The 22832-nt window shown below is 34.5% G+C and overlaps 4 protein-coding genes across 14 annotated transcripts; 3 read left to right on the top strand and 1 right to left on the bottom strand.

Moving 5' to 3' along the window:
* Nucleotides 1-427: 427 nt before the first annotated feature.
* Nucleotides 428-4123, top strand: LOC131668541 (eukaryotic translation initiation factor 4B-like). Its single transcript, XM_058942831.1, has 8 exons — nt 428-583; nt 1633-1776; nt 1846-2135; nt 2210-2580; nt 2646-3193; nt 3261-3420; nt 3554-3599; nt 3674-4123. The coding sequence occupies exons 1-8, from the start codon at nt 577-579 to the stop codon at nt 3749-3751; spliced, it is 1644 nt and encodes a 547-aa protein (XP_058798814.1). The 5' UTR covers nt 428-576; the 3' UTR covers nt 3752-4123.
* Nucleotides 4124-4270: 147 nt separating this feature from the next.
* LOC131668539 (exocyst complex component 6) lies at nt 4271-7976 on the bottom strand. 2 transcript variants are annotated; one of them, XM_058942830.1, is made up of 12 exons: nt 7793-7976; nt 7205-7370; nt 6849-7135; nt 6676-6778; nt 6378-6617; nt 6144-6311; nt 6013-6084; nt 5442-5947; nt 5132-5366; nt 4935-5076; nt 4685-4871; nt 4271-4619 (listed from the first exon to the last, which is right to left on the bottom strand). In XM_058942830.1, the coding sequence occupies exons 1-12, from the start codon at nt 7858-7860 to the stop codon at nt 4496-4498; spliced, it is 2298 nt and encodes a 765-aa protein (XP_058798813.1). In that variant the 5' UTR covers nt 7861-7976; the 3' UTR covers nt 4271-4495. The 2 variants fall into 2 exon arrangements, with proteins under 2 accessions (XP_058798813.1, XP_058798812.1); XM_058942829.1 differs by lacking the exon at nt 7793-7976 and adding an exon at nt 7497-7641.
* On the top strand, nt 4843-17505 carry LOC131668537 (probable DNA mismatch repair protein Msh6). Of its 8 annotated transcripts, XM_058942823.1 has the most exons (20): nt 8377-8581; nt 8747-8944; nt 9017-9108; nt 9189-9434; nt 9498-9632; nt 9690-9825; nt 9904-10313; nt 10380-10461; nt 10523-10716; nt 10784-10881; nt 10944-11257; nt 11339-11427; nt 11477-11776; nt 11850-12068; nt 12153-12332; nt 12389-12566; nt 12636-12787; nt 12873-13052; nt 17113-17261; nt 17373-17505. In XM_058942823.1, the coding sequence occupies exons 1-19, from the start codon at nt 8377-8379 to the stop codon at nt 17146-17148; spliced, it is 3444 nt and encodes a 1147-aa protein (XP_058798806.1). In that variant the 3' UTR covers nt 17149-17261; nt 17373-17505. The 8 variants fall into 8 exon arrangements, with proteins under 8 accessions (XP_058798807.1, XP_058798804.1, XP_058798806.1 ...); XM_058942824.1 differs by lacking the exons at nt 17113-17261; nt 17373-17505 and adding an exon at nt 4843-4907 and having other exon boundaries at nt 8428-8581; nt 12873-13540; XM_058942821.1 differs by lacking the exons at nt 17113-17261; nt 17373-17505 and adding an exon at nt 7689-7809 and having other exon boundaries at nt 8428-8581; nt 12873-13540.
* On the top strand, nt 17378-21876 carry LOC131668538 (probable DNA mismatch repair protein Msh6). Of its 3 annotated transcripts, none has more exons than XM_058942827.1 (18): nt 17378-17540; nt 17608-17687; nt 17746-17952; nt 18015-18158; nt 18241-18376; nt 18436-18851; nt 18915-18999; nt 19086-19252; nt 19326-19423; nt 19484-19639; nt 19706-19863; nt 19923-20011; nt 20091-20381; nt 20444-20665; nt 20730-20909; nt 20992-21169; nt 21236-21387; nt 21474-21876. In XM_058942827.1, the coding sequence occupies exons 1-18, from the start codon at nt 17462-17464 to the stop codon at nt 21750-21752; spliced, it is 3117 nt and encodes a 1038-aa protein (XP_058798810.1). In that variant the 5' UTR covers nt 17378-17461; the 3' UTR covers nt 21753-21876. The 3 variants fall into 3 exon arrangements, with proteins under 3 accessions (XP_058798810.1, XP_058798811.1, XP_058798809.1); XM_058942828.1 differs by having other exon boundaries at nt 17602-17687; nt 18448-18851; XM_058942826.1 differs by having other exon boundaries at nt 17602-17687.
* Nucleotides 21877-22832: the final 956 nt, after the last annotated feature.

Raw genomic sequence — 22832 nt, 5'->3', positions numbered from 1 at the left:
GTACTTGGGCTATGTACAGTTTTAAATCACTTAAACTTCATCGCGCCCAATTCTTTAGCAAACATTTATTTTTGTTCAGAAAGCTGAAATCTGACTTTGAATGCAAAGCTTTGTGTTTGTCCACGAAAGGAATAGCAGATTCGCGGTACAAACTCCACGAGCATCCAAAGTGTCGTAGTATTTAAGAAAGCTTTAAATGTTGGGGGTGGCAACATCCAACTAATTAAATTATCACAAAGAAGACAGCTTCGAAATGTCGAGTCAAGTGATAAGAAGATGAAAGTTGGCGCGCTGCGCTGACCACACGGACGCACTCACACGGCTATGAGACGCCGACAGCGCCGTTAAATTCGACCAATCGGTGTCAGCGTGTCGCCTGTCCGGTGTCGTACGTGCCGCCCTCAGTCGCTCCGTTGCAGTAGTAGGCTTAAGGAGCTTTCGTGCAGTGCTGCTTGGCTGCTGCTCAGGGCTGGCTCTCTGCTCTGTGTGCGCTCGGCGAGACAGCGCCGAGGACCTCCAGTGTTCTGTGCTGTTGCAGTCTCCTCTACGTCGGCATTTATCAACACCGGTCCTACAATGTCAGGTAAATCTCATCTGCTCCTCTTTCTTACTGTGGAATCTTCCAGAATTCTACGCTCCCTAAAGGAATCATTCCCACCTGCAACGTGTTCACGCATCAGCGTGCTGGCTGGCACTTCGTGCGTGCGTTTGCACATAACCCTCAAAGCCCGCAACCGTGTATGTGTGCGACTCACTCTATCTCTCTCTTCTTCTCGCGCACTCACTTGCTTAGAGGAAAATGGAGCGACCACGAGAAACTTGCTCTTTCATGATTATTTTTACAATAAAATTCAATACGTATTGATACATAAGAAGATAATGCTTTGTTTATGCAACACAACCATTTTAAGGGCATCAAGGGCAGTTTCATTATGGCTTTGGCAATTCTTTTGCATTTTTGTTAACCATTTTGAGATTTTCTCGAAAACCTTTAAAACGGCGTTATTATATTGTTGGTTTTTTTTTCGTCAATAATTTAATCATTAGCAAGGCTTTTTGATGTATACTCGAAAGACGCTTACGTGATCTTGCGTTTAAGGATTTTTTTATCATTGAAAAAAAAAACGCATGGGCGCCATACGTTTGACATACTCTATTCAGTAACTCAATACTTATTTTTAAAATGAACTTAATAAAAGTGCAATAATATTTGTTATTATTTATTCTTGTTTAAGATGTTAATGATTGAAATAATTGCTGTGGATAAAAGATATACTTATACTGACATTCCATCAATCCATGTATTTTATTAATTACGAGGTGACGTTTCAGCCATTCTAACATAAAAATTTTCAACTCTTGCAGTCTGAACAAAGAGATAGTAACATTAGCAAACTGAAATGAATATTATTTTTGCTGTAAAATTCAGTTGTATACATTCGACTTTGTTCATATTACCACCTCTTTGCTACCTGCTCGAGATTTTCATCTCTAAACGATTGAAACATCGCAAATATATGGTTTCATGAAACATCAGTATATCTTTTATGTTATTATTGATATACAGTATGTTATGTTGTTGTACAATTGACTTTCTCACATTTTACTTGACAATCCTGTTAAATACTGCAGGTAAAAAGGGAAAAAAGACCAAAGGCAAGACAATAACCCTTCAAGTTTTCTTGGGGGATACACCACCAGCAGCTCCTGCACCAGCAAAGTCGAGCTCAAATTGGAATAGTAGTAGCAACTGGGCTGATGATGAAGAAGATGATTGTAAGCAAAAGTAACTTTATTTGGTTATTATGTTATAAGTAGTTATTAAAAATTGATTCATTCTTACAGATGGGGGATATACTTCAAGGCCAAAAGAACCCATTGTATTGCCAACAGCTCCCAGATCTGCTAGAGATGCCAGTATAAATGAAGAGAACATCCCAACACAACCACCGTTTGTAGCATATATATCTAATTTACCTTATGACATAGATGATGATGATATGTTAGATTTCTTCAAAGACATGAATGTTGCCAATATGCGTCTCCCAAAAGAAACAAATATGATGAAAGGCTTTGGCTATGTGGAATTCGAAGATAGACAGTCGTTGATCGACGCTCTATCCATGCCAGATACGGTAATTGATCATTAATATGCCCACTTGTCTGAATAATTGTATTTTCGTTTTTAATGATCTTCGTATGATTGCAGCATTTAAAGTCGCGAAGGCTAAGAATCGAAGTGTCGAGCCGCAACAACGACGAACGTCGCGGGCGAATGGGCCGAATGGGCGACGGTCACCGCGACTACAGCGAAGATCCTGAGCGCACAATGGGTGACTGGCGTAGTGCCAGAGCCGCACCGGCCGACGACGGTGGCGATGAAGACCGCGACAGAGGTTATCGTAGCCGCGGAGGATTCGAGCGAGGCGGTGGCCGAGACAACGGCTTTGAAAACATGAAACCTGGAGCGTGGCGCAGCGCTCCTCGCGAGCTACCAGACAGGGACAGCAGACCACCTCCGTCTTATAGGGACAGAGCCTCCATCGGTGACAGCGAGCGTGGGGAGCGCGACTGGAATAGGTTGGTGACTGGCGGCCTCCTTTCTCTCTGTGTCGCCGATTGACTAACCATTCACCTGTTTGTAGGTTCGCCGACCGCGGTCGAGGCATAATGGAGAGCAGAGACCGGGACGGCGATCGAACCGGAGACAGAGGTGGCTTCGGGTCCAGGCGTCACTATGACGACATCGAGAAAGAGAAGGAGCGATGGGTTAATCTCAGGAGCGCGCCGCGAGAGCCATTGCCTTTGAGGGAATCAAGGGAGCCGAGAGACTCGGACAGGGAGACCGAGTCCGCTGCCCCAGCGACCAGACCCAAGTTGGCTCTGCAACCCCGCACCAAGCCCGTGGAGCAGGCTGCTGCTAGTGCTGATGCTCCGGGCACGGAGGACGTAGTCGCCGCCGCACCCAATATTTTTGGCTCGGCCAAGCCTGTCGATACTGCTTCCAAGGAGCGCGAAATTGAGGAGCGGCTGGCTAAGAGTGCCGAGGCTCGCTCCAAGGAAGACATCGAGAAACGAAGCGCTCCACCAAAGGAAGGAGCCTGGAGCCGGCGAAACGGCGAGGGTCGCGATGAAAACCAGGAGAGGAGTAGGCCTGCCTGGAGATCGGCGGACGATCGCCAGCCCAAGTCAGGTAACGTGTCGGCTTCTGCTTAAATATGCCTACGTCGTCCTCACTTCAGATGTTTTTTCTGTTATAGATCCGCACGACAGTGGAGACTCTAGAGATCCCAGAGATCGCACAGAATCGCGGAACGACAGAAGTGGATCGAGAGGACCACCCAACAGCCGTAACGCGCGTCCTTCCTCCAGAGGGCCTCCCAAAACTGATGACGTTCGAACTCTTGAAGAAAGAGAGAGGTAAGGTCTTTTCTACTTATACTCTATTTCTTATTTCTTAATTATCTTAAATATGTTTACTATGAAGAGTTCTGTAAGTTCGGCTATAAATATTTTGTCTTTAAACTTTAATCGTTTCTGGCTTCGTTTTCAGAGATGAACTTGCAAGAATGCCCAAAGCTAAAGAGAACACATCTCCAGTAAGTTAGCAATCCATTATGAACAATTATTTAAATTGTCAACGAGGATATTTATGAGGTTTCTCGTTTTCCAGAATTTCATAGCGTCCAATAAGTACTCGATGTTACCGGACGATGTTGATCCTGATAACATTGATAATATTGAAGAATAAATTATGATTCTGGTATTTCACGGCCGAATTTGAGTAAATTGGCCGTGACTGTTGAAAACGACAGAAGAAAGCGGTAGAGAATAAGCGCATTCTACAATTAATATCAACTTTTGTAAACTTTAGCAAAGTTAATTCTTCAGAATGATTTTGTAAAATCTATGAGGATATTTCCTGGATTTCTGGAATTATTATCAAGACTTTTTACTGAACATAATTTTACTTAAAAATGGTTATGCGTCTTGTCAAATATATAAAAAAATCTTACCGAATTTAATTTTCGTATTTTGAAATGATCATCACTGCACTTTTATATACATTTGAAAAAAAACTTGGAATTGAATAATGAATACAAACAAGTCGTTTATCTCGAGAGTTACTGTTTATTATTTTATTAGTAATATTTATATTTAGAGGTTACAATCTGGGGAACTTGAGATTTCGATATACATTGTCCAATGTACAGTTACTTCAGAAATATTGTACAATATGTGACATATAATAGACATGTAAATTAATGATAACGCCATTATATAAAACAAAAAGAAAACCTTTCGAAGTTAAGAATATATACAACCTTCAATCGAACGACAGTGTTCTTTCTCATATTACGATTCTTTTCCCATTTGATTGTGAAAATATATCAAGGCACTTTACACAGATGATCAATCAGCTTTACAAAACTAATAATTAATAAATTAGTTACATCATTGCAATATTAAATATGTACAGTTTCTCATGTAATTTTTATTGCTGAGTAGTTTGTGCCAATTGCTTTAACTGTTTCAAAACTGTCTCTAATAGTTTTTTCTTGTCTCGTTCGCTTTTTTTCAGTACAGAAAAAACCGTTTTTTTATCAGACTCTCTCAATCTGCAAATAATCAATTATTAAAATATTTCACACTAATATTCAGTTAAACCTAATTAAATACATACTTTTCAAGCAAAATAATAGCCATTTGCGGTGTAACAAGATTATATTTGCTTGATTCACTTATATAATCGTGGAAATAAGTCGGCCAATCCCAGCTCATAAACAGATCAAGTAATTGGCGTAATTGAGCGAATTCTTGTAGTAACGTTCCCTCCGGAAATCCAACAACAGGTTCCGAGGCTGCAAATTCTAATAAGAAACAACTTAAAGTCAACGAACATCCAGGTAATCGTTAAAAATAAAGCTTCTTACGTTCACACTGGATGGTGTCCAAATTAATTTGTTGTAAAGCACCCATCGATATTAGTTTCAAATCTTCGCTAGTTAAAATATTCAAAATGGATTTGGCAATGTGACAGCAGGCTGATTTACATGCGACTTGCGCAACTTCCTCCTGTTGAAGAAATTAATAAATATTTCGAATATCAATAATCGAATGGCAAACTCACCGGAAGATTTGTAAAGCACGTGAAGGTGCTTTGTAAAAATGCTATCAGATCGGTAATAAAGCCAGATGCGTGGCCTTGGGGCTCAGCCAGATTCCAGTCATAGTTTTCCAGCTCTAGAAATTCATCAAGCTTTTTTTTCAATTTTTCGCATATTTGCTTTTCAGCGTCATCCCGTGCAACTCTAAACATTGCTGATTTAAAGCCGCCAGTGGTTAATTTACCTTCATGTGGAGTTCTAGAAATTTAAAAGTATTTGTGAAAAATTTCCCTACATTACTGTCAGTACTCCTCGTAAATGGCAAACGTATACCCTGTGATATTACAAACGAATTCTTCCAAATATTTTGTTGACCTTTCAAGATAACCTGTGTTTATAATAATCTGTATAACTTGCAAAAGTGCCAATGATGGTTTACGGAAAAGCGAAGACAAACATCCACTAAAGGTCCGCGTCAATAGTAAATTAGTAGATTTACAAATCATTTCGTCAATTTCCGTTTGTGTGAGATTCAAATCTTCGGAAAATTTTAAGCAAGCGTAAATAAATTCTTTGACTTGGTGGTAGACTTTTGGTACCATGGGCGAGAATGGAAATTTCTTTGGAAACTTCGCCTTCTGGAGCTCTTCATCTCGATACGGAAACGAAGCTAAAATTTTGTCGTATTCTTCTTGCGAACCCACTTGAACTGGTAAAAACTCATCTTCGTCTAAAATATCACGAAATACTTGAACCCAATGTTGCATAAGCACTTCGTTGTAATGAACCCGAATTTCTTGAAGTAAATCGAACAATTGTCCGACCGTGTACCCATAATTCTGCATTGAAAGTGAAACAAGTTGAGTAACAAAAAACAAGTGGATAAAATATAAAAAATGTTTACCCTCAATGTTGTGTTGAATAGCATTATCAAGTTTTTTATTTTCAGTATGAGTGTTGCATCTGTACAATAAGCCTAAAAAAATCAAAACGTTGGACAAGATTCTCAAATTCTTGAGTTGACATAGAACTCACAGAATGTGTTCTCAAAGCATTAACAATTCCAGATAAAGCCATTGACCACAGCTCTTCCAGATATGTACGAGTTGTAAGACCATTGCCAGTATTTAGTATATGATCCTCAACAACGAAAAATCCGAGAATCCCGTAAATATAAGACTGGTATCCAATGATACTTTCATGCTAAAATGTTTTTATGGTGGTTATAATAATGTAAAATAATGGAGTTTCTGTCATTTGAAAATTTACCATATTTATTGGAGGTTGCAAGACTAGGCGTGCCTGTTGCTGCCTTTGCTGCCTATAATATGCTTTAAAAGTTTCTCCTTCTCCAAGTACAGTATAGATATGCATGCAGCGATATACAGGACTAAAATCCATGAGATCTTGAGCACTCGGTTCTTCTTCATCTGCTAAAGGAACAGAACTTAGAGCTTTTTTCTTTTTCCTACCAATAATTTCAGCCTCGTTACTTAATTGTTCTGCTGTCTAAAAAAATCAAAATGTTAAGCAACATCTACAACAATTATTGGATTATTATTCTTACATGTTTCATTGCCACTTCACCAATTTTTGGAGAGTACTTTCTTATATTCTCTAAGAAATCTCTCAAGTCTGACATGGAAGCATCTTTGATATTTTTTCTCAATCTAAAATATCAAAAATAGAATAATGATTGAAACTTGGTACAAGTAGGTAATATTAAAATTGTTTACTTACAAAGGAATCTTTTGAGTTATTTGTGTTGAAAACCTATAGTTTTTTACTTTTGGTAAATCATTATTCTCAAGTTGTTCGAGAGTTTTCAAGGCAGGATAATAGCGTTTATCTTTTAATTGTCTTTGTAATTTTGCATAAGCAGCTAAGACTGGAAGACACATTGTTAAGCTGTCAACTGCTGCAGTCATATTACTTTGTACCTTTCTCGCATTTACTAATTCTTCTTTTCTTTCTATAACAGTACCTGTTGTAGCACTGATTCTATTGTCAAGTTCTAAAATTTCAGCCTGTGAAAAAATAAACCATACGTTGAGTGAAAAATCAATCATTAAGTTGTTTCATTGTTTAATTCTTACATTTAGCTGTTGTGCTTGCGTTCTAACTTGAAGTAATTCGCGTATAGAGTCAATGAAGCCTTGATAATGATGGTTGCACATTCGTTCAATATCTTTGTCATGGCTCTTGACTCTCTCATCTAATTTTTCCATAAACTTTTGATGCTCATTACCATCATAAATTGCTCTGAAAATAAAATTGGTTTGATTAACAATCGTGAACATAACTGTGTTATTGAAAATCGATTTGTAAATAAACAACATATAACCAGGTCAGCTACATTATTAGACAAATTGGGAAAGGAAGGTATACCTGATAACAAGGCCTATATTATTCATATCTGAAGATTCAATTTCAGCAAGTAAGTGCTCATGCTTTGGAGCAGTGCTAAGCAGAGTATTTTGCACTGCACTCATAGTTAAATTAGACATTTTCAAAATAAAGATTGACACTTGTTCATAACCTAGGGGTTAAAATGAAACATCCCCTGTTATCATCCCCACCAGTGCGCATATGCAAGAAAAAGCAATGTGTTTGGATATCGAGGCTGCGCAACACGTTGATTGCTGCCATTTAAAATTTAAAATTTACAAGAATGTCACTCTTACCTGAAAGTCGGTCCCAGGTAATCGTCGATACTTTCTATTTCTTGTATTAGAAGGTCTAACTGTTGCATTATTGCTAATTTATTTGGAGAGGTACAATAATAATTGTGATAACTCTGAAACGGAGGGGATGCCCGCAGGGTGGAGATTGATGAGTAGGTGGCAGGCCAATATGGACGACATCACACTATAAATAGCTTGCACCTGTAGGCATCTGATGATTGCTAGTGGAATCCATTAATTTTTCATTTATTAAAATCGTCAGTGGATCTTTTTATCAATGCTTATTTTCATTAATCAAAATCAATTCAATTGTTACATTTATAAATGTATCGTTCGTGATATGAAGAGATAATTTTTATACGAACACTATTAAATATTGGCGCCTCCTAGTGCAAATTTTATCGCCACGTGAAAGTAGATCTGCGCAATTGCGAATGGCATGCGATAAGAGTTACTTATATAATATTAGTTATTAGTTTAGTCGCGCGCAGGTTTTTTCGTCGATACAAGTCCATCATTGATTTTGTTTGCGAAGCATTTTTTAAATTCTGTGTATAACATTCGTATTAGCACAAATAACAATCATGCCAAGAGTTAAAAAAATAGAATCAACAAATGAATCAACTAAATGTAAGGTTAAAACCAATCCGAAGAAGGAGACCTCAACTAAGTCCGGGGCTAAATTGAAGCTGGAGGAATTAGAGTCTCCGCTGCTCGCAACAAAAGCACGCACAAGGGCAGTGTCAAAAGCAAAGACTGCATCCTCCAAGGTAGGGCAGAAAAAGAAGGGTGAGTATTTTACAATTTATAGTTATTGCCTCTATCATTGTTTAAATTTAATAATATGTATATATACTATAATAAATATATAATATGTATATATACTATAATAAATATATAATATGTATATATACTATAATAAATATATAATATGTATATACCTACTATCACCAGCCGTTTCGAAGAGTAATCCAAAGAGTCATAGTAAGAGTAAAGAAAATACTAAGCAAAACAAAAAAAGAACCATCAAGGCTATTGATGAAAATTATTCGGAAGATAATGCTAAGTTTGAGTCACAATCACCAAAGAAGAAACGGAAGGTTACTATTCCAGATGATGTTAGCGAAGATTCTTTTGATGAGTATAAACCAGGTAAAATATTAAATTTTAATTCTACTAATATATTTATTATTGTTAAATATACTATACATATGTTTTGATTAGATTCTACAGATAGTGAGGAAGAGGATTCAGAAGCATCACTTTTTAAGGCGGGGGAACTCACAGAATCTGAAAGTGACTATGAATCACTTAAGGTGCAGGAATTATTTGCAATGAACCAGACAACTTTAAATAAAAAGTTGATCTTAAATAATTCATTTAAATTTATTCTTAGAAAATGAGGAAACTAAATACTGGCAAAGCAAAAGAAAAAGTTACTAAGAGCAAACCAAAGAATAAAGATGCTTATGAAATTGCTAAAACTGAAATAGCAGTTAATCCACAGTCCTGGCCTCATTTGAAGTATGAATTTTTACAACCAGATAAAATTAAAGACAATCAAAAACGCTCTCTAAGTCATCCAGATTATAATCCTAAAACTCTATACATTCCAATAGAATTTCTAGATGCACAAACTCCAGTCAGTATTCTTGATTTTCATATCTAATTTTCTTGAAAATGCAATGTTTTAAATTTAATTTAGGCAATGCGTCAATGGTGGGTTTTGAAGTCTGAACACTTTGACTGCATATTATTGTTCAAAGTCTGGAAATTTTATAAGTTATATCACATGGATGCTATTATAGGAGCTAAAGAATTGAATTTATCATATTTAAAGGTTAATACAATCTATAAAAAATTAATAAACTTATTTGAATATATTTTATAATTGTAGGATACCTTCGCTCATGTAGGTTTTATGGAAATTGCCTTTGGTCAAAAGTATGCAAGCTTAATTGAAAAAGGCTATAAGGTTGCAAGAATAGAGCAAACAGAAACACCAGAAATGGCATCTCAAAGATGTGCTAAAAGTCATTAATGCACAATTTCTCATGTCATACCTCATATTTTGCGAAATGTTTAATAAAAATGAGATTTGTATTTTTTAGTGTCCAAAGCAACAAAGTTTGATAAAGTTGTTCGACGTGAAGTTTGTCAAATCAGTACCAAAGGATCCAGAGTCTTTAATTTTCTAGACACAGTGGAAGCTTCATCTCCCAATTCCGTTTATCTATTATCCATAGTTGAAAAAAATATAATTAGAGATGATGTATTAGCTTATGGAGTGTGTTTCATAGATACTAGTATAGGTGAATTCTACTTGGGACAATTTCAAGATGATCAATGCAATTCTAAATTGCTTACGTTGATTGCACATTTTCCTCCTGCTCATATTGTGTATGAACGCGGGAATTTATCTTCAAATACTTTGAAGTTGCTAAATTATTTCTTGCCAGATATTTTTAAAGAAGCATTATCAAAAGAAATACAGTTCTGGACAGCTACAAAAGTTTTACAAGTAATACATTTTATTTTATTCAATTATTAAATTGTTTAGAGTGATAACAAAACTTGTTAATTCTAGTGCCTTTATGAAAATGAATACTTCATAAATAAAGACTCTACATTTTCTTGGCCAGATGGCTTGAAATCTTATTTGAAAGAAGGTAGAAAAACTTTGGACTCCGTTTTGTGGTGCATTTTGTCATAAAATGATATTGTTTTTAGTGAAAAATGGTCAAAAAACAATTTTCTTTCCTATAGACGACAAAGAATTAGCTATTGCTGCCTTAGGTGGTTGTGTTTCTACATTAAAGGAATATTTATTAGATCAACACTTGCTATCTCAAGGCATATTTAAAACGTATTCACCACCTAGCTTTGATGTTACAACAAATAAAACTAAATTTTCTCACAATATGGTATGAAAATTAAAAAGATTAGTTTATTATAAGTTCTTTATTCTTTACTTATTTATTCTTTTTTTAGATTTTAGATGCAATGACTCTAAATAATCTAAAGATATTAGGTACTGAAGGCTCCCTCATTAAAATTTTGGATCATTGCTGTACACCATTTGGCCAAAGGTAATTAGAAATTTTATTGGATGTATTTGCTTGGATTTTCTATGAGAATTATTATGTTTTAGATTATTTCGAGAGTGGATTTGCAGACCATCATGTCGTAAATGCGTTATTTCTGAAAGACAACTTGCAATTTCGGATTTGTTGGATGCTCCAGACATTATCCAACAAGTTCGCGGTAAACTTTTTCATTTACCAGATCTTGAGCGTCTGATAAGCAAGATTCATGCTCAAGGAACTGCTGCGAAATTGAATGAACATCCAGATAGGCGTGCTATATTTTGTGAAAAAAATAGATATACAAAAAGAACAATTAATGATTTTATTACTGCTTTAAATAGCTTTGAAGAAGTTTTGAAAATTGTCGAGATTTTTTCAGGTATATATAAATATTTGATTGAATATCCTTTTAAATTGCTCAAATAATTTTTAATTTAATCAATAAATATTTAATTTACAGCTTTTGAAAATCCTCTCATCAAAAAATGTGTCAAGGTAATGCCAGAAGGTAATTTCCCACAACTACAAGAAATTCTCAATCAATTCAAAGTAATTATAAATATTTCACACTTCAGTTATCAGCTCAATATTGATTCAGTACTTTATTTTACAGAAAGCTTTCAATCAGAATGAAGCTAAAAAAGAAGGTTTCATTACCCTTCAAGCTGGCATTGATAAAGAGTATGATAACGTAATGTTAGAATTTGAAGAAATAAAAAAGGAATCCAATGAATACTTGAAAAAATTGGAGAAGAAGTTTGGGGTTCCATTAAAATTTGTTGGAAGTGATTGTAAAAGATATCAAATTGAAATTCCAGATAATAAAAAAGTAGGCGATGAATTTGAACTGATTGGTTCCAGAAAGGGTTTCAAGAGGTATTACACGGAAAAATCAAAGGTGCATATATATTTTTATTAATTATAGTTATTGAAACTCTTCAGAATTTTCAATCAAATCAATTGATTAACAGCAATTCTACCAGAGACAAGGGGAGATCGAAGAACGAAATGAAGCAATTTTAAAAAATATTAATAGAATAATATTCTCAAAATTCAGTGACCATTATGAAAAGTGGAGCGCTGCAGCACATCACATTGCAGTTATCGATTGCTTGATATCTTTAGCCGAGTATGCTAAATCTCACAAAACCTGCATCCCAAAAATTTACGACGATACGGATAAAAAAAAGGTATATACAATAATTTCAAGTTCATTGAGATAATTTGTAAGTATGCGCATAAGCTCTCCGACTAAGAAGTCTTAATTTTTTCAGATATTTATCAAAATTGAAGATGGAGTTCATCCATGCATTTCTTGTGATAATTTCATCCCCAACGATACGTTGATAGGGGGCGATAAGACAGCTCCGTTAATGATTTTGTCCGGTCCAAATATGGGAGGAAAATCGACATTGATGCGACAAGTCGGATTAATAACGATAATGGCGCAAGTCGTAAGTCGTGCTTTATACTATTTTTTTAATTTTGATTGTGTAATAATATTGTGTAGGGGTCTTATGTACCAGCTAGCACGTGTGAATTAACGCTTATTGATCGTATATTCACTCGACTGGGAGCGAGTGATGATATCGTGGCAGGCCAAAGTACGTTCCTGGTGGAACTGAAGGAAACCGCGACTATACTCCAGCACGCCACAAAGTATTCACTTATTCTTTTAGATGAATTAGGTAGGCATCTATAATTTTATCGTTACATTGCAAAAAAGTAAATTTCTTCACAGCATAATTATGTTTTAGGTCGGGGTACGTCAACTTACGACGGGACAGCGATAGCTGCGTCAGTTATCGAAGCTCTTACAAAAATAAATTGTAGAACTCTTTTTTCAACTCACTACCATACTCTGATCGAAAATTTCAAAACAAACAGAAACATTATGTTTGCTCACATGGTTCGTTATTATTGGGTTATTTTTTGAAGAATGCCTTTGTGTGTACGCGCTGCCAACAACTACTTTGCAACATCGTTTGTTACAGGCTTATAAAGCAGAAAATAAGCACGAAAGTCCCTTAAATGAAGAAAATGTGACATTTTTATACAAGTTGGTAGAAGGTGCATGTCCAAAGTCTTATGGTTTTAACGCGGCTAGATTAGCCGGCGTACCGCCAAACATTATTAAGCGAGCTCGAGTCATCGCAAAGAAATTAGAAGCTGAAGTAAGTCTGCGTCATGCTTTTACTACACTATGTTGTGTAGAAAAGAAATCCATCAAGTCGTCAATTAAAAAAATACGTACAATTCTTGCCAGTATTTAATTCTATCGTACAGTATTGCTTTGTTTGCCAGGGCGATACTCATTTAAATAATATATTCGTTTGAAGATATCCGCCGAATTAAGCAATTATGTATGTTTTAATGAAACACTCATTTTTCCGTTTATTTAATGTACGATAAAGAAAAATTAAACAATGTTGTAGAATCTATTTTGTTGCTGCACTTTGATAAATATTTGCCAATCGCCATCATTATAAAATATATAATATTCAGTCTTTCGTAAATCTAAACCATTTATTTCACTTCCAAAAAACTAAAAATAACACTTGTGAAAATAATTTACTTGAGATTTAGGCATGAATTTAATTTTATACGTCATCGATATATTAGTGGCTATATATTTTTTAATGCGTGCTTTTTCGAAAAAGGCGCCATTCGGACATGGACATTGTGAAACTGTTGAGTGCTGACTTGTATACGCTGAATTTTAACATCCACGACCCCCTAACCCTAGCCCGCAAAATGTAATGGACAGTGAAAAAAAAATACCATTCGAAATATCTCTAATTAAACACTCCAAAAATGCTCATTATTTTAATTGAACCCCTTAAGTTATCCCAAAATAGTACATTACGATACAAGTGCGGGAAAATAGATTCTTGTCTCGTGTGGCGTTCACACCCGAGCGAAGCGAGTGCCGTACCGTATTTTTTCATACGACGTGTGGAAAGTGTGATTTTCAACGCACGTTTTCCACTGAACGTGCGGGAAAGACGCATTTTGCGCACGGAGTATCGAAAAAAATTAAAAACTATGATAATTTTTTCGTTTTTTGCAACTGCGATATCTTTAATAATACTTACTATTTTTACAAAGAAACAAGGCAAAAAAATTGAACCCTTGCTCGTTTGAATTGCACCTCTCTTACTTTTTCAAAATTATTAATATATGTCAAAAACAACTAAATGCCTACTATAGTGTCATCAAGCGCGCTCGCGTGTTTATCTCCTACTTGAATTCAGTAACATTTAGTTTCATGCTTGCATCAAATCAAAATTATTATAGGCGAAATAAAAGAATTGTAAGCTACACTATACACATAAATAAACCAATTCTATGCTTCAAAACCCTTACCACACGATGACATTAATTGGTCTAGGATTATGGGGTTATTTATTAATTGAAATAACTCAAAAATATATTTTAAGCTAGAAAGAATTTATTCAGCGTGCACAAAGAAAAGCACGTCTATATCGGAGTACCGTATTATCATCGACATCAATAACGATGATAACAATCTCTACACCATACAAGTTAATATACAGTGCCGGTCAGCCACTTTTACCCCCCCACGGGCAAAATCAGTCTAACTTCAAAGTTTTATATCTCTGGTAGAAATTAACGTACAGAGACGCGCGTGGGTGCGTTTGAAAGGTCTTTCGGAGAGCTTTCAAATAATATGACTCACGGTTGCCATCGATTATTTTTTTAAATTTTGCAACAATTATGCAAAATTGAAAATTCTGAAATTTTTTTATTATTTTTGACAATTAGCCAATATTGGAAAAAAAATCGTACGAAAATTTGAAGTACACCATTTTTTAGCTATTACCAAGCCCTATCTGAATCACTCATCAAAAATTTATTTTCGTCAAATATGACGCGCGCACGGGCATTTTTTCCTGGAAGTGCCAGTTTTTTTCAACATTTTTTATCTCCGTCAAATTGTAACAATCGAAAAAAATTTATAGGAGAAAAAATGTTTGTTTTTTCACGTAGAATACTGCAATAATTTTTTTTTTCGGTTTTTCGAAAAATTTTTTCGGTTTAAATTATTTTTCAAGGTCGAAAAAAAAAAGATTTTTTTTTTATGTAATTTTCGATACTTGTTATATAGTATTATTTAATGGGTGGAAAAAATTTTTTTTTTGTGGTTTCTCATCTTTTTAGCGTACCGACTGTGAGAAAAAAAAATTTTTCGAAAAACCGAAAAAAAAATTATTGCAGTATTCTACGTGAAAAAACACATTTTTTTCTCCTATAAAATTTTTTTCGATTGTTACAATTTGACGGAGATAAAAAATGTTGAAAAAAACTGTCACTTCCAGGAAAAAATGCCCGTGCGCGCGTCATATTTGACGAAAATAAATTTTTGATGAGTGATTCAGATAGGGCTTGGTAATAGCTAAAAAATGGTGTACTTCAAATTTTCGTACGATTTTTTTTCCAAAATTGGCTAATTGTCAAAAATAATAAAAAAATTTCAGAATTTTTAATTTTGTATAATTGTTGCAAAATTCAAAAAAACAATCGATGGCAACCGTGAGTCATGTCATTTGAAAGCTCTCCGAAAGACCTTTCAAACGCACCCACGCGCGTCTCTGTACGTTAATTTCTACCAGAGATATAAAACTTTGAAGTTAGACTGATTTTGCCCGTGGGGGGGTAAAAGTGGCCGACCGGCACTGTACGTTTTGCAATTTGATGATATTCTTGAAAACTCGAAGAAAACAAAGAAACTGATTTTTGTTTTTAAATTTAAGTCATATTCATGTACATACATAATTGAAAATTCCAACAATTAGTAAATAATCCAATCACTTACAATTAGATGTTTAGCTATTAGATAATATATTAGCATTTGGGCATCACACTAAATGAGTTTTTTTTTGTTTTTCAAATAAATAGAACCGTGAGCTGCGCCTAACAATTTAATTTTGTTTAATTTTATTATATGAAATAATAAAATTAAAAATAATAATAATTAAAATAATAATAATTAAAATAATAATAATTAAATTAATAATAATTTTTTAATTTTATTAATTTTTTTATCGGTTTATGATATGAAACTTATCTCCATATCGATATATACACTTTAAATTTTATTTTCCATACTCCGTGCGCAAAGTGCGTCTTTTCGGCACTCCGTGCGGAAAGTGCGTTTTTCCCGCACGCTTAGAAAAAAACGTGCGTTGAAAATCGCATTTTCCACGCGTTGTATCAAAAAATACGGTACGGCACATGTTCGGAAAAGAGTTTCTGGTCTCGTGTACCTTTCTACCCTCGTTTCGCTCGGGCATAAACGCCACACGAGACAAGAATCTATTTTCCCGCACTTTTATCGTAATGTACTATTCCCACACGCTCGGAAGAAAACGTACGTTGAAAATTGCACTTCCCATACGTCGTATAGACCCCGGTCCCATAGCTACGTATGAATGCGGACGGATACGGACGCGAATCGCAACTCTAGTAACATCACTAAAAATATCTAGTTCGATTATTTAGTACCAACACTACCGGTAGTGAGCAAAAGTAACTTGTTTAAAACTGTAGCGCCGAACGTACCACATTTAATGTTCAAATGTTAGATCTACAATTTACTTTTCAAATTCTCATGAATATTGCTTATTGATTAGTATGCTAATGTAAAAAAAGCTTTTGGGATGATTAATACATATCATTTATATATATTTTCTTCTTCTTCTCATATATTCAAGTACTTCCATAAAATTAAGGCCTAATTCCACTAATTGTAGTTGAAAGTCTATCAATTCTCTATCATTTGCCATTTTATAGACTGCAATAATGTAAAGGTTAGATAAGCGTTCATTAAATGTGGTACGTTCGGCGCTACAGTTTTAAACAACAGTTACTTTTGCTCACTACCGGTAGTGTTGGTACTAAATAATCGAACTAGATATTTTTAGTGATGTTACTAGACCTATGGGGCCGGGGCCTTAGGACGATTTTTTTTACCGAAAACTCAAGCGAGAAGCGGAAACGTTAGAGAGACACGCCATCTGCTGAAACTAAACGGAAACTACTATAACTGCGGAGTGCCGACCCATAAACCAGATAAAATCATTCAAATAATAAATAAAGAAACATTAAACTGGAACTTTCATTTATATCACGTCACAGAAATCTAAGATATTTTAGAGCAATTAAATGACGTACGTTGCTTTAGCTACTGATTGATCTTTTTGATTTCGATAGTGTTATGCTACGAATAAGAGCAACGCGCGACGATGATGTCGATTCTCTAAAAGGAATTACCACAAGATCCGGTATGGCTAAGGATCGCAAGACCATAGCAGCATCACAGCTAAAACCTATTACAATTAAAAAGTATAAGAAAAAAAATGGTATAAACATTTTTTAAAATACGTTCGTGCTTTTAGTCTCGAATATTAATAGAATAATAAGTTATTTGCGAATGAATATTATTTAAATTTTGAAACTCTAACTCCATTCAGAAGCTGAAATAATAAATGGAAATAAAGAAAACTTCAAAGAAAATAAATACATTAGCGAAGATGAATTTGATGATCAAAGTGGAAAAACAATGAAACAAAATCCTAAAAAGAGAAAAAGGATTGTTTTTTTAGATGATAGGGAAATTTCTGAAGATGATTATAAACCAGGTTATTTCTTATTAACTGAAGTACAAATAACATTTTTGTTTTTCATTTTTATTAATTTTAGCTACAGAAGATGAAGATTATTTCACATCACCATTCTTTAATACAACAAAGAAATCTAATAAATGTTATGTTAAGCAACCACAGAGGGTATGCAAGCTTGTTCAAATTATTAATATGATATTCATTTTTATGAAATTGATTTTAGAAAAAATCCACCAAGGATATATTGCTAGATGAATTATATTTAGGAGATACTGGTAGAGCATCATATACAAAATCTTGGGCCCATCTAAAATATGATTTTTTACAACCAGATAAAATTAAAGATAAAAATCAACGTTTACCAAGCCATCCAAATTATGATCCTTCAACTTTGTATATTCCACCACAATTTCTAGATTCACAAACACCAGTAAGTCTTATCATGCAAATACTTAATTCTATATCTTAATTCTATTATTAAATCTTTTCCAGTTTATGCATCAGTGGTGGCTTTTAAAAGCCAATCATTATGATTGTGTATTGTTCTTTAGATTTGGAAATTTTTATCAACTATTTCACATGGATGGCGTGATTGGTGCTAATGAATTAAATTTGACTTTAATAGATGTCCTTAAGGTTTCAAGAAACATTTCAAATTTGAAGCCAACTTGTTTTAAAATTATTGTAAAGTGAGAATTTGTTTTATTTCTATTTCTAGAAAGGTTTTGCTCATACAGCTTGTTCAGCAATGTCTTATGGTAGAATGGCTGGTATTCTTCTCGAAAGAGGCTACAAAGTGGCTAGAATAGAGCAAACAGAAACTCAAGAAAAAGCAAATCAACGGATAGCTGGAGGTATTTCATTTATTATCAAATTTTTAGAAAATCTATTTTTGAAAAATAATTCTTTTTAGCACAACAATTAGCAAAGCTAGACAAACTTATCAGGCGAGAGGTTTGTCAAATTACTTCTAGAGGAACTAAGGTTTATCATACTTTAGATACAGAAGAATTGGAAGCAACATCTCCAGATTCAGTTTATTTATTATCTATTGTTGAAAAATGTAAACTTAATGAAAATATATCAACTTTCGGAGTTTGCTTTATTGACACAACAATAGGCCACTTCAACATAGGTCAGTTTGAAGATGACCATTGTAATTCAAAATTATCCACTATGCTTACTCACTATCCTCCTGCTCATATTATCCATGAATGCAATAATTTAACAGCAAGTACATTGCAGCTATTAAAGCGATATACACGTGGTGTTAGAATGGAGGCATTGGAAAGAGAGACACAATTCTGGTCAACTAAGAAAGTCTTAAAAGTAAATGCTTTTTTATTGAAATTGATAAAATTTTGTATTAATCAAATCAAATTTTCGTTCTAGTATATCCAAGACAATGAAATTTCAAAGAGCAGAGAACAGTCAGAATCAGTTTGGCCCAAAAGTTTAATTTCTTTCTTGACTAAATGTAAATTCAATTAACATAATACTATTGTTTGAAGTTGAGAAAATGTAATCACTTTAACAAAAATAAGTAGTAATTAACAATTTCAGTTGCAAAAGAAAGGGAGTTAGCAATTCATGCATTAGGTGGATGTGTATATTTGTTGAAAAAGTACTTGATTGATCAACAGTTACTTTCTCAAGGTGTATTTCGAACATATGCGCCTTCAAACTCCGTTGATGGAGGAAGCTTTCAGTCCAAATTAACTAGTATCATGGTATGAAATTCATTTGATTTTATTCTGAAATTGGTTTATTAACTCGATGATTCAGTTAACAATTTCATGGTAGGTCTTGGATGCAATGACTATGAAAAATTTAAAAGTTTTGGATTTAGAAGGGTCTCTCTTTGAAGTTTTAGATTATTGTTGTACACCATTTGGTAAACGGTAATGCGACTTGTAAAGAAACAGTGTTGCACTGGGTATTTATTTGAATGCTTTTTTTAGATTATTGAGAAGTTGGGTATGCAGACCACTAGCTTGTAAATCGATAATAATTAAAAGGCAAAAGGCTATAGCAGAGTTACTGAAAAATCACAACATTGTTCGAGAAGTTCGCAGCAAACTGAAAAAATTACCGGATTTAGAACGAATGTTGAGCAAGTGAGTTGAAGTATAATAAAAAAGTGTATTTCAATAAACATTAATTAACTTAAACTTCCTTCCAAGAATCCATGCCCAGGGAAATGAAATGAAAACTAAATATCATCCTGATGGGCGTGCAGTGATATTTGACAAAGAGAAATTCATTAAAAGAACAGTTACAGATTTCACAACAACTTTAGATGCCTTTAGAGAAGTTTTAGATATTATCGATAATTTTTCAGGTATGCATTAGCTACATCGATTTTCCAAACTTTTAAGAATGATTTCATTTTGTTTGCAGAATTCCAAAGTGCTTTGATCAGCGACTGCACCAAAGTTGAGCCTCAGGGCAATTTTCCGGACTTGAAGGAGACTCTTGCTCATTTCAGGGTAGGTCAATGACGAAGCAGTCTTTATCAATGCAATATGCAATATAAAACGACTAAGTCATCGATCTAATATTTTCTAGAACGCTTTTAATTACGAGGAAACCAAGAAAATAGGTCTTATTATTCCAAAACGTGGCGTTGACAGAAATTACGACATGATTGAGCTGGAATTGGCTCAAATAAGACGAGAATTATACGAGTATTTAGGTGCGCAGAAGAAAGTTTTTGGACTAGCTCTCGAATTTGTTGGGACTGGAACGAAGAGGTTTCAAATAGAAATTCCAGAAAGTCATGTGCACAAAGTAGCTATGGATTACGATCTGCAGGGCTCAAGGAAAGGTTTTAAAAGATATTACACTCCCAAAACTCGAGTAAGAGAAGCTAGCTTATTTTTCTATAGTCGTCGGAATTCATCATCTTTTTTAAATTATAGGAGCTGCTTGCCAAACAAATTGCTGTCGAAAAACGCAAAGAGCAACTAATGGAAGATATCAATAGAAAGGTTTTTGCCAAGTTTAGCTTTCACTTTGAGAAATGGAGTAAAGCCACGTATAACATTGCCGTTCTCGATTGTTTGATATCCCTTGTCAAGTACGCTCAAACTTGCAAAAGATGTTGTGTCCCACAGATTTATGATCATACTGTAAAGCAAGAGGTATACTTACATTTCATATGTTGACTGTTAACGTGAATCGGCATTGAGAAACGCGAACTTGCAGATTTTTATCGAAGTCAAAAATGGCGTACATCCTTGCGTCTACTCTGAGAGCTATGTACCCAACGACATCTTCATCGGGATTGGTGGGGCAGCGCCGTTAGTGATTTTGACTGGTCCCAATATGGGAGGTAAAACAACGCTTATGCGACAAATTGGACTGTTCACAATAATGGCACAAATTGTAAGCGTACTACTTTTTTAATGCGTTTCATCCACTTGAGATACATCTCGTCGACGGCTTTAAAAAAAAAAACACTTTCTAGGGATGCCATGTCCCTGCTGCTAGCTATAGACTGTCGCTCACCGATTGTATTTTCACTCGACTTGGAGCAAGCGATGACATTATAGGAGGTAAAAGTACATTTTTAGTTGAGCTTACAGAAACGTCTGTTATACTTAAGCAAGCCACACGGCATTCTCTGGTTCTGTTGGATGAATTAGGTAATTTTCTACACTTTTTTTATCCTATTCAAAAAATTGAAATGTTATCCGATTAAATTTCGTCAGGTCGCGGCACGACGACATACGACGGAATAGCTATCGCCGCATCCGTAGTGGAAGCTCTTGTAAAAAGACAGTGTAGAACACTATTTTCCACACACTATCACTCATTAGTGCACGATTATAAGGAGAATAGCAACGTAACTCTTGCACATATGGTAAACTTCCTTAAAAAATTGAATTATCACATAAGCAAATGTGATAGATATGTATAGTATTGTATTGCATTTTTTCATTTATGTAGGCATACGTGGTGGAAAATAATAACGAAATTGATGTTAACGAAACAAATGTGACTTTCTTGTATAAATTAACGGTAGGTGCTTGCCTTAAGTCTTACGGATTTAATGTTGCCAGATTAGCGGGTGTGCCTTTCCACATCACCAATAGAGCTCTCGAAATCGCAACGACATTGGAAAACGAAGTAAATCTACGACATACTTTCACGACTTTGTGCCGCCTAGAAAACAAAACCATGAAGTCGTCAATTCAAGAAACCCGTACAATTTTTTCCAGTATATAAGTATGCATGCGATTTCGTACGATCAATTTCTAATTCTAGGTCACTTAGCTATTATTCTATCGTTTGTTTATAAATTTTTATTTTTCTAATTTTTCACAAATAAATCTTTTGAAAAAGAAATGAATCCACAAAAAATGTCAGTTATAATTAAACCGTTCCTCCCCGACCTTACTCGAATGGTAAAAACCAGTGGAATAAAAATCTCACTATTGCATATTGTTTTTAAACGTACTATATCAGAATTATTTGTTTATTTTGTTGGTCACGATATTTTTAAATATACTTATTGACTGACTCGAATAAAAAACGTAAAAAATAATCATCTATATAAATCTTTATAATAAGTTAAGGAAAATCCTGAAATTAACATATAGGTAAATAGATTTATCGCACTTATTGGCAAATAACTATAGTAATGTATACAACTTTCTAGCGTTGATTTGTTACAGGAAAACAATTTACTTGGATTGCACATTAATTTGACATTAAAAGTTATAATTATTATATTGGAGTAGAGATTGGTTCGTTTGAAACTCATTTTATTCGCAACTACTAAACTATAAATCTTGTGAAACTCACACAATCTTTTACTGTTGTATGAATATGATTAACAAAAATGAATAACTTTCTTAAGACTGCATTAATTTAACTGTTAAAAGTTTTCAGTGCGAGATAATATAAGGCAGTAAGCAAAACAAATGTTAAAATTATCATTATTGTCTATTTTTACATATGGTATCTGAATTTATAAAAGAACTATTACTTTCAATGTAAAAAAAGTTCGTATAAAATTGACAGCAGCGCCAGCCCTCTCCAAGCTCCAACCCGACACCCGTAAACAGTATACACTAGATGCCTCGATCTTAACACTGTCGGCTGTCGGCACTGCCCGGACATTAATTCTCGACTTGAGAAATTCAAAATCTAAATTCTTTCTGAAGATTGAACATCAATGGCATCAAATGAACTTTTTCTGACCAATAAGCAGGGACACGATTTACCAAAATAAGCCCTTTACTTAACCTTCTTTAATGTTATTGATGCTTTATCGTCAAAAATAATTCAGATTGTAAACTTTGC

This window comes from Phymastichus coffea, unplaced genomic scaffold (genome assembly GCF_024137745.1).
Source record: "Phymastichus coffea isolate CEN01 unplaced genomic scaffold, Cenicafe_Pcof_1.1 PCOF00078, whole genome shotgun sequence".
NCBI classification, from domain to species: domain Eukaryota; kingdom Metazoa; phylum Arthropoda; class Insecta; order Hymenoptera; family Eulophidae; genus Phymastichus; species Phymastichus coffea.
The sequence above is the reverse complement of the archived record's forward strand: the minus strand, read 5'-3'. Positions and strand labels throughout refer to the sequence as shown.

What these genes read in the sequence shown, in the direction of transcription:
- LOC131668538 (XM_058942826.1), top strand. Translation starts at nt 17,462, where the DNA reads ATGAAACAAAATCCTAAAAAGAGAAAAAGGATTGTTTTTTTAGATGAT. An exon ending in AATTTCTTTCTTGACTAAAT is followed by an intron (nt 19,000 to 19,085) that starts GTAAATTCAATT and finishes TAACAATTTCAG; the next exon opens with TTGCAAAAGAAAGGGAGTTA. An exon ending in ATCATACTGTAAAGCAAGAG is followed by an intron (nt 20,666 to 20,729) that starts GTATACTTACAT and finishes GCGAACTTGCAG; the next exon opens with ATTTTTATCGAAGTCAAAAA.
- LOC131668537 (XM_058942817.1), top strand. Translation starts at nt 8,377, where the DNA reads ATGCCAAGAGTTAAAAAAATAGAATCAACAAATGAATCAACTAAATGT. An exon ending in AAATTCTCAATCAATTCAAA is followed by an intron (nt 11,428 to 11,476) that starts GTAATTATAAAT and finishes ATATTGATTCAG; the next exon opens with TACTTTATTTTACAGAAAGC. An exon ending in TATTCTTTTAGATGAATTAG is followed by an intron (nt 12,567 to 12,635) that starts GTAGGCATCTAT and finishes ATTATGTTTTAG; the next exon opens with GTCGGGGTACGTCAACTTAC.
- LOC131668539 (XM_058942829.1), bottom strand. Translation starts at nt 7,615, where the DNA reads ATGTCTAATTTAACTATGAGTGCAGTGCAAAATACTCTGCTTAGCACT. An exon ending in CGCAAGCACAACAGCTAAAT is followed by an intron (nt 7,136 to 7,204) that starts GTAAGAATTAAA and finishes ATTTTTTCACAG; the next exon opens with GCTGAAATTTTAGAACTTGA. An exon ending in TATTCAACACAACATTGAGG is followed by an intron (nt 5,948 to 6,012) that starts GTAAACATTTTT and finishes CTTTCAATGCAG; the next exon opens with AATTATGGGTACACGGTCGG.
- LOC131668541 (XM_058942831.1), top strand. An exon ending in TGATGATGAAGAAGATGATT is followed by an intron (nt 1,777 to 1,845) that starts GTAAGCAAAAGT and finishes TCATTCTTACAG; the next exon opens with ATGGGGGATATACTTCAAGG. An exon ending in ACTCTTGAAGAAAGAGAGAG is followed by an intron (nt 3,421 to 3,553) that starts GTAAGGTCTTTT and finishes CTTCGTTTTCAG; the next exon opens with AGATGAACTTGCAAGAATGC.